The 10,530-nt window shown below is 42.5% G+C and overlaps 1 protein-coding gene across 1 annotated transcript; it reads right to left on the reverse strand.

Annotated features, from left to right (window-relative positions):
• Positions 1 to 8,703: 8,703 nt before the first annotated feature.
• On the reverse strand, positions 8,704 to 9,735 carry LOC308315149 (tubulin-specific chaperone C-like; the record flags this gene model as incomplete). The annotated part of the gene is made up of 1 exon (XM_080762988.1): positions 8,704 to 9,735. One exon carries the CDS (start codon positions 9,733 to 9,735, stop codon positions 8,704 to 8,706), a length of 1,032 nt encoding a protein of 343 aa, XP_080619114.1.
• Between the last annotated feature and the right edge of the window lie 795 nt (positions 9,736 to 10,530).

Here is a 10,530-nt window from a genome sequence, read left to right on the forward strand (position 1 = left end):
TCACACTCACATCGAGCCACGGATATAGTCAGAGCCTTTTTGCTCGAGGCAAGTATGCCTGAAATAAATCCATGGCTGTTCTTTTCTCTGTAGTCTAGAAACTGTACTTTGAGAATACTTTGCATTCAATTCAACCATGGACACCCATATGTATCTTTTGATCGTCGATTAGAAAGAAGCCCTTTGTCCTTATTGCGTCAATAAATAAAGTGATTTTTATAGCCGCTGACAGTTAACACCATCGTAAATCACCGTCAAGTTCAAGTGCACGGCCATGTGCCCCGAGACGGAGATTGATATAATCTCCGTCAAATTAGTGCTATGAAAACGGATCCATCGTCAGCAAGCCTAGAGGCACCTGCTGACGATGGGCACATTTTATTAATGGATTAAATAGGCCCGGGCCCTCGAGGTGTTAAAGGACCACTTAAGCCATTTTAGCCTATCTTCATAATTATACAAATTGGTCCTCACTAAAGTTTATCAGATGGTACCCATGCCATTTCTGTCTGGTCGCTCTGAGTCTCAGACGATAGCTGTGCACAGCTTGGGTTGGATTTAGAAGTTAAATATAGTCTGTGTCGGGTGGAAACCTCATATATCCAAAAACTGTTACTTTTCAGGATTCTAATTAAAAAGTAGCCAGAACAGCAGATCTCTATAACCTCAAAGCGTGACGCTTCACACCGCGTTTCGAAGAGTGTGGATCTGATACATTTGTGTGACGCTGTAGTGATAGTATGATTAAGGTCGCATTCACTACCTCTACTTCGGTAGACTCGATGTGATTGGGAGATCGAGTTGCATCGTTTTGCATATTTAATTTGCTTTGTTTGCGTTCACACTGCCCTGTGACAATATTTGTCTAAAGCCCTGAAATCGAAATAACTTTGTAGAGCAGAAATGATGTATGTTTTTAAACAATGATCAAAATCTACAACGTAACTAGTAACTCATAATTGTAGTGGAGTAAAAGTATGCCTCTTGAGATGTAGGGGAGTAGAAGTAAAAGTACTACTACTGAAGATTGGAAATACTCCAGTAAAGAGTATAACATTACCTCAAAGTTGTAGAAGTACAACTTTGAGTCCAAAAGTCCACAAAAGTGTGCGTTACACGCAGAGGGCTGCAGCGGGAGAGTGAATGGCCTGCCACGCTGGTTGGACATGATGAATTAGTTCCCCCGCCCCACTTTTGTGAGACAAATCCGTATCTGGGAGACCACAGGCAAGCAGCTATAATGGAAAAGATAAGAGCTGGGAGAGAGATGTTCGGTCTACTCTGTGTGTGTGTGTGTGTGTGTGTGTGTGTGTGTGTGTGTGTGTTACCCTTAATATACTTGTGAGGGCCAAATGTTCCCACAAAAGTATAGTAGACTTTGATAAATATACATTGTGAGGGCAAAGTGGTGGTTCTCACAAGATAAATGGTTGTTTTGTGTGTGTGTGTGTGTGTGTGTGTGTGTGTGTGTGTGTGTGTGTGTGTATGTGTGTGTGTGTGTGTGCGTGTGCGTGTGGAAGAAATCGATTAACCTCCCCTGCTTTACTTTGATGGAATCTCTGCACACAGTGAATTAACTAATACTTGATCTAAATGTATAAATCCAGACAATGCTCACCATGGAATGAGTATCCTTTGAAAGGTTTCTCTTTGAAAGGATACACACAGAGAGAGAGAGAGAGAGAGAACATAAATCTAACTTTAGAGACGCCAAAAGTGAAGTAATTCAGAATTAATTAATCCTTCTGAATGAGTGCAGTCTTCAAACTAGAACTGCACTCTGTCGAGTGTGACGAACTTTAACAATCTCAGCCTTTCTGTAAAACATTGAAATTAAATACTAAAGTCGGGTTATAACGATATGAATCAATATTGGTTGGGTAAAAGGTAACGTACAGGTATACAGTACATGTATGTAAGTTGTAAGTTGAAAGTACTATACTGTGGTCGGCTGGCTATTCTATGTGCGTATGCCTGTTGGTAGGCTTTATATATACTGATGTTGACGTAATTAGGATATGTTTCAATGTCGGGTTTAGTTAGTTTAGTTTAGTTTGTTTCAGTGTCTGAAACCTATCTTTATTACGTCACCATCAAAAGCCAGTTATAACCCGACATTGATACATATCTTAATTACGTCACCATCGATACCTACCATTTACGTGCATTCATACCAGCACGACCACAGTAATGACACAGTACACACACACACACACACACACACACACACACACACACACACACACACACACACACTGATCATACTAGACTAACTAGAGCAACACACAAAAGCGTCAAAAGTGTCAGATCCACAAGCTTAACTTGTGAGCTTGTAGGTCTGCTACGATTCCTATATTTTAATTTGAATCCCCAGAACACCTCCTCAGAGGAGAGGACCGCACTTTGATACTAGAGAATTTCAAATAGGCTACTGTACACACAAGCCTTGTTGGGAAAAAGGTTAAGAACCACTGCGGGTTTACAAAAAACAAATGGACCTAGCACATGTTGGTTTGTTCATGACATTTGTTAGAATGTCCACAGCATAGCAGAGACGATTCTGGCTGTCAGGAAGTATACCGCTGCAAAATGAATGTTGGCACTGCGATGGCAAGCTCCACATTCTCTGCCTTTTAATCACTGGAAACAGTTATTAACTGTTGTTGTATCAATGGAGCTTTCTACAGCTAGATTAAATGGTGCAAACTATCAAACAATAGACAGCTGGAACCATATTCTCTATCAAGTTAGGACCTCTACTGTCTACTATATAACTAGCATGACATAACTAATTATATCTGTATAACCCCGTTTTCTTTTTGGTCTTTGTTGAAATCTTTGCTCATTTCTTTTTCTTTTCAGGCCTATGACGGGGTGGGTTGGGAGGGATTATATTTTATTTGTTATTTACAATTTGTTGTTAATAAAAAAAAAGTCGAGCTTTATGTTGTATTTAATTGTTATCATTACTATATTTTTCTCTTTTTTTGTCGGTGCTGGGGTTTGGGGGTAGGATTCTTTTAAATAAGGCAAGGGGCAAGCCACTGATTGTAGTTGGCAAATAATTGGAATGATGTTTTATGTGCATTTTTTTGTATGCCTTTCATCTAAAAATGAAATAAAAAATGTATTTAAAAAAAAAAAGAATGTCCACAGCATACAGTATATGTGCTTTGATTGTGCAATGATCGTCAGCCTCAAGCAGTGTGCTGTCTCGGTCTTCCCCTGTGAGATCACAGAGCATGATTCCCACACTGCTCTGCCTGCCCCCCTCTATGTCTGTGTCGTTTTGTTTCAATCCATTTTCTATGCGTCATTTATCCTCTCAGCGGAGATGCATTTATGCCCGCTGAGATGCACTTGGTCCCTCTATACGAATTAGAAACAGTTTTCGTTTAAGCCATGACGACCTGAGGTTGATTCTACAAGTGTCTTCCAAGTCTTCTAAACAGTTTCATGACAAACTTATATCACTATATCAGTGGTTCTCAAAACCTTTTCATGTCAAGGACCCCCAAAAATCATATTTATTATTTATTATATTTATGTTTTCCAGGGACACCCCCCAGAAGGAATGATTACAGTTAAACATTTGCTTTAAAAGTAATTATATGCAAAGATTTACACATAAAAAGTAAATAAATGATGGTTAAGGACATTGATGCTTTCCCGGTTTTAATGGGTTAAGCATATTTTCACCCTGCATGGGGTGGATATTTTGGATGTCATTATGTTATGCATATCGTCACTGTGTCAGGCACAAACATCATATCTCCGATTTTCAACTTTTGTTTTCAGCGGTGCCTCCGCTCCATTACGCAGCTGTGTGTCTGTGTACTGTATGTGTACGTGTATGATGTGTACGTGAGCACAGAAAGCTGCAACAGGGTAACTGTCTCTTCTCAACCGTTTCGGACGCACAAAGGCTCGTCCTCGAGGAAGGCTCGAACCGGGCCACCGCCCTGGGCGCGTTCCTGGGGGGTCTGGATGTTGCGGGGACACCCTGGGAACCCCCACACGGTATAACTCTGTCATTTCTCAAACCATTTCGGACGTGGGGCGACTCGCCAGAACCGGCCCGGCCCCCTTGCCACATTCATTTTTTTTTGAGGGGCGCTAACTCAGAATAAAAAATCTATTCAAAAGAATATGACGAAACCAAATCGAAATTTGCTGTCAAAATGAAAACTGGCAATTTAGGCTCCTGTTGAGTTGATGCTATTCTTATGCGCGTCCACGCAGTGTTCGTAACTTCGTGCCACGTTTGGTGTGGATTGGTGCGCCTGTCGGCACCCCGGGGTGTGGTCCCTTGTGTGGCTATTCTCGTGTCACTAGAGCCCTGAACAGTGTTTGTGTCTAGTTTGGTGCGGTTTGGAGAAACGGAGCGCCTGTGGCCCCCTTGGTGTGACCATTGCTGTAGTGAATGTAGTGAATATAGCCACAACTACAAGCTTGCAACGTGTCACAAAGCATTGCGTTGTGTGTGTGTGTGTGTGTGTAGATTATGATTTCTAGTACTTTAACAAAAAACACAAAAAGTTTAAATATGGAGATATGAGGTTTCTGCCCTACAACAACGGCGGTGGCATTGGGTGATGACAACGGCGGTGGTGTTTTGAATCTGTGGTCGGTTGGGCGATGAGAAGTATTAACAGTGAAAACAGTTCCTCTCTCTACTACTACTACTATTTACAGTAGGTGCATGCATTACATCATGCTCTGTTCGGCACAGTCTGCTCCACTTGAACACACTGCTGATGTTCTCATTCTCTGTCGGTGCTCCATTTGATTGGAATGAGCTCCAGAAATCCTTACAAATTAAACCTCTGCCCTCCTTGGGTAAATTCAGGGAAATGATTTCCAGCACTTTAGTTCAACATTGTAACTGTAACCGAGTGAGTGAGTGAGTGAGTGAGTGAGTGAGTCCGATATATGCAGGCTTTTTCCAGTGGTGGAAAAAGTACTCAAAATATTTACTTAGGCCTAAGTAAAAGTATAAATACTGCAATATATAAATACTGTTACAAGTAAATTCAACATGTACTAGTCAAAGTAAAAGTACAAAAGTATTGGTATAAAAATGTACTTAAAATACCAAAAGTAAAAGTACTCATTATGCAGAACGTCTCATTTAAAGTTTTCAAATGTATACAAAATCTTTTGAAAATAGCAGATCTACAAGCTCAAAATGTGTCGCATTGCAACACATTGTGCGCCTGTAGATCTGCTATTTTCAAAAAGGCCAAAATATAGGAGGTGAAGTGTATAATGTATGATTTGTCAAAAATAATAAAAGTAACTAAAGTTTTCAAATAAATGTAGTCAATATCCTCTGAGATGTAGAGGAGTAGAAGTACCTTCACTAAAAACACCCAGACAACGCTCCACACGTCCCAAACTTTTCTCTCCCTTCTGGCTCCAAAACTATATGGAATGCACCATAGCAATCAGAACTGCAGAGTAGACTCACGCCCAATCTCCGTAGCCCTGACGACCTACAGGCGTATGCATAGGCTCATATGTAACTTAACACCTTGAATGTACCGGATTCTTTTAGTATGATGAAAATGTTTTGCCGGCAATTTAGGCTCCTGTTGAGTTGATGCTATTCTTATGTGCGTCCATGCAGTGTTCGTAACACGGCACCCCGGGTGTGGTGGTCCCATGTGTGACTACCGGTATTCTCGTGTCACTAGAGCCCTGAACAGTGTTTGTGTCTAGTTTGGTGCGTTTTTAGAGAACACGGAGCGCCTGTGGTCCCCTTGGTGTGAGTGACCATTGCTAAATTGTCACACCTGTGACTGTATGGTGTGTGTGTGATATGAAATGTGAGCCTATACCGTAATCACAGTTATCCTTAATCATAATTTATCTCGAAGTAATTGCTACTAGAGTTCTCAAAAGGCCCGGCACCACCTGGGTCCTCCTCATCCCTTATCAATATATGGAGTTGACCTGTTCTGACATTCCATTATGTTGAACTGACGTCATCGAACCCTGTACACTCAAGACACGCTCCATATATAGCCAGACCTCATCAAACCCTGTACACTCAAGACACTGTTCTGACATTCCTTATGTTGATCTGACCTCATCAAACCTTGTACATTCAAGAGTCAAGACACACTCCATTCTATGGCCAGTACAGAATTCATTGCATAATGTTGATCTGCCCCCCCCCCCCCCCCCCATGCCAAAGTGCTAGTGCTCAACCAGCAGTCTGCCGTCACCCATGCGGATACGTGCAGAGTATCGGTTAACCCTCTAGCACCCAGAGTTGCTTTTTAGCAACACATTTAATTTAATTAATAACTAAATTATTATTATTTTTTTCTGTTCTTTTTTCACCTAAACGTCATCAGTGATGTTCATTGCGATGCCATTTCAATGCCATTGGTCATGATATTTGCATATAAACACCCCCCACAGAGGCTGAAATTCACACAAATAAAAAATGTCTGGACTCTGAACGATTTTGAACATTTTTTAACCTAAGACCTTTGACCTTTACCCTAATAAAAGTAGGTAAAATAATTGTAATATATGTTTTTTTGTGATCATTAGAATGTCTAGAACATGTTTTATTCATTATTGTGAAAGATATCCCCCAAATGTAAATTATTAATTTATTATATTATTATATAATTATTATATAATTATTATAAAATTTTCATCAAACTTTATTTTTTTATTTTTTTTAACATATTTTTTAGTGTCAGTCCTAGTAGTACAAAGTAGTAGTAAGGTTGAAATCTATTTTTTGCAAGTAGAAATTAATGAGGGTTAATATCGGTATCATAAATTAGGAGTTGGACAATATCTCTAGTTGGGAGTAATTGTGATATTTATTGGACGGTGACGGCCTGCAGGCCTTGCATGTGTTTTCCTCTCTCAGCCTTGCCAAAGAAAGCTGCAGTGGGAGCAGGAGTTACGGCTGGCTCTTTCCACCTGCCTGCGCCGGTGACAGCAAATCCCACTCCGCTCTGACAGGCTGAGATATAGCTGGCTTTCACACCCAGCCGAGGGCCCCCAGGTATTACGCTGATAGAATGCCAAAAAGGTTTTTTTAAAACGGAGTTTATTTTACTCTGTGACAGAGTGACTGATCATCCATTTACCAGTAGTTATTGTTTTTTTCTTTTTACTTAAAGGACGACACGATCTATTTTCAAGTCATCTTGGTCCTCGGTAATGTGCATCATTAGCTGGTTTGCAGCCTGATTCGCTGTGTTCTGTGAATTAGTTTTATGACTTTGTAATTTCAAAGTCGACTTTGATTGATTGATTGAAATATGTATTAACAGTTTGCAGAATTACAGTACATTTCAAGCACAACTCAATGCAAAGACTGTTAACTGTGAGTGGACGACCCAATAAAGCATTACACTTGTTTACAAGAGGGTCCACCAAATCATCAAGACACAAATAAACAAAATAAAGTACAAATAAACACTTCTATATAGCCAAAAAAAAGAGAACAGGAATTCATCATAAAGGAGGTATTCCTTTGAGAAAACGATGGGACTGTATTTCCTTTATAGATAAAAGATTTTACCATACTTCAAAATACTACAATACTTTTTTTCCTCCATAAGCAAGGTACGTAGCAAATAGCTAAACCTAATAATTCAATATTGCAAACGTTCTTTCACAGACAGGCTGAGATTTGAACGTTTGAAGCGGTCTACAGTACTTGCACGCTCTGCTTGCGCACTACTACTTGTGTGCAACGAGCAAGTAGGCACTCGACAGAGTGCAGTTCTAGTTATTATTATTTGTGCAAGCAGAGCTTGTATGACCGTAGGTCATTGTATGACCGTAGGTCATACAATCAAAACTTCCCCTGGATTAATTGGGTCATCATGCAACTCTGCATAATAGGCCATGACCATTGCATTTGTCGACAAATAATGATTATTTCCTATAGCACTTATATGTGTCACGTCTTTGTTCCCCCAAAGACATGACACCCATAAAAAATATATTTTGGGAAATTACAGAATAATGAAAAGACAATAATCACAATAAATAATTGTACAAACTTTAGCTAAAATAATGGGGATGATCAGTTCAACCATAATGATGCAGCCCTAATACAGGTGACAAAATAAGAGCCATATTACAAAACAAAAAGGAAAACTAAACTTTTGGTTTCACACAAAAACAGTTTGAACAGTTTAAAAACACTTAAAAGCTACTTTGTAGAGCTGGGGAACTTCAACAGTGGGACCCTAAGGCAGTGTTTCTCAAATTGGGGTCCGGGGACCTCCAGGGGTGTTTCATGGTCCCCAGCGAAAGTAGTAAATATGAACTTTATATGTATATGTTTGGCTATTTGCAGATGCAAAAGCGCACAGCACGTGACTATTACATGCTATGTTTTAACAATGTTGAAAAAATGTAAAAAATGTTTGGACAATTTTAAATCATTTTAAAGCGCTAGCCCCTCCTATGTCCAGCTTTGAGGGTTTGTGTAAACACAAACATTGTTTTAACACAAACATTGAATACCATTGACAATGAATGGCCAGCTTTGAGTGTTTGTGGTGAGGTGAGGACGCAAATTGTGATTGGCCGGAATGAGATGTATGATGATAATAGCGCCCCTCACTTCACACGGGAGTGACTTTTTTCACATTGATCTTCTCTTCCGGGTGTCCCTGGCACAAAATACACAAGATACAATGTTTGAGAACCAGTGCCCTATGGGTCCCAGGCGGTTCTCCTGTCTTTCTCCGGGATCAGAGTCCAGTTAGGGGAAGGTGTTCCTGCATCCAGCCAGTTGAAGTCATCCACCTGGTCCCAGTTGTTTCGTTCCGGGTCCAGGCCGGACGCCACGAAGTCCTCGTCCAGGGACGGATAGGACCAGGAGAACGGGGCCAGGCCCACGCCGTGACAGTCCTCCACGATGGCTCGGCTGGTGACGTGCAGGTACACCCGTGTGTCGGCGGTGTTGTGCGTGCGCAGCTGCTGGCATGCCAGCACCAGAGTGCTGTCGCTGCAGTGGTCCACGAACACGGAGCTGGACACGGGCCCGCACAGGATCTCGCAGCCGCTCACGTGCTTGATGTGCAGCGTGCTGGGCGAGCCGAGCAGACGGACCTTGCAGTTCCTCAGGTGGGTCAGCAGGACATCTTGCTTCCGGATCTCGTCGCCCGACATGGTCAGAACCACGGAGTCCAGGTGGGAGAAGCCGCGCTGCTCCGATCGGACGGTCCAGTCGACCTCGTCGACGGCGGTGGTGCCTGCGGACTCGGAACCGCCCTTAGGGGCAGTAATGGGGGGACCGGCGGAGACGAGCTCGTCGTTCACTTTCTCCGTGACTTTGCTGCGGGACTTGAAGGAAAACTTCTTCTTCGGCAGAACCTCGTCTCTCCTCTCGGCCAGGGAGGCGTACAGCCTCCCCAGCGAGGTCTGGGCCTGTGCCACGTCGTGCTGGTTCAGGAACGTCAGGCTTTCGTTGAGGAAGTCCTGCAGCTGCTGCGCCTTGGCGGTCGCTTCCTCCAGGGCCCGGGTGGCGGCGGCCCGGTCGGTACCAGAGTGCCGGGACAGCAGCTCCTCGACGGCTGCCCGCCGGGCCCTGAACGTGCCGGAGAAGTACTCGCTCTTCTCCTCCGTGACGGACTGAGTCTCCTTCTCCTCCTTCTTTTTCTTAGCGTCCTCCAGCCGGGCCTGGTTTCGCTTCACCAGTCGATTGGGAACCTTAAAAGCCGTGTCCTTATCCATTAGTTCCATGCCTATACAATTCAGTGTTAATAAAAGTCTTGACTATTTGATTTTAAAAGAATGCTGGTTGTGACGACATTGCGTGATGATGTCATGACCTAGAATACTCCAATGACGTTGCTCCAACTGAATGCCAGTCAGCACGTCATTAAAGACCGGGACATTTTCAAAAGCAAAAGTTTCATATCGATAAAGTACATTATTTGACGAAATATTCTGTCAAAATCAGAAAACAGTTGGATTTTAATTGACGTTGTTAAACACCAACGTTTCCTTGCTCCCCCTCCCTCCCCCACCTTGTATTTATATTCTCTTTCCTGAAAACTGTGATTGTCCAACAAAAAATTTCCCCTGTAAACTTGTGATGACCATGTGACAGTCGTGTTGAAGCTTTGTGTTGCCGCTTATCTCCATTCTAACCTTTTGTGTTTGTTTTGTTTGTTTTTTTGTAAATTAACGCCCTATACCTGGCACTGTGGCATGTGGATGCATAGTTTGACACTGTTCGGTCCAGCAGCTTCCGAGATTAGCTGTGGACAGACAGACAGACAGACAGACAGACAGACAGACAGACAGACAGACAGACAGACAGACAGACAGACACGTGCGACCTTCCAAGCTGACGGAGATGAAGATTGATGCCTTCCTATACATGTGTACAAGACAAGTACAGTACACACACACACACACACACACGCACACGCACACGCACACACACACACACACACACACGCACACGCACACGCACACACACACACACACACACACGCACACACACAGTGGCCTAAGGGTAAGTGCATTCGC

Source organism: Protomyctophum bolini, assembly GCF_963924005.1.
Source record: "Protomyctophum bolini genome assembly, chromosome: 5".
Taxonomy (NCBI): Eukaryota; Metazoa; Chordata; class Actinopteri; order Myctophiformes; family Myctophidae; genus Protomyctophum; species Protomyctophum bolini.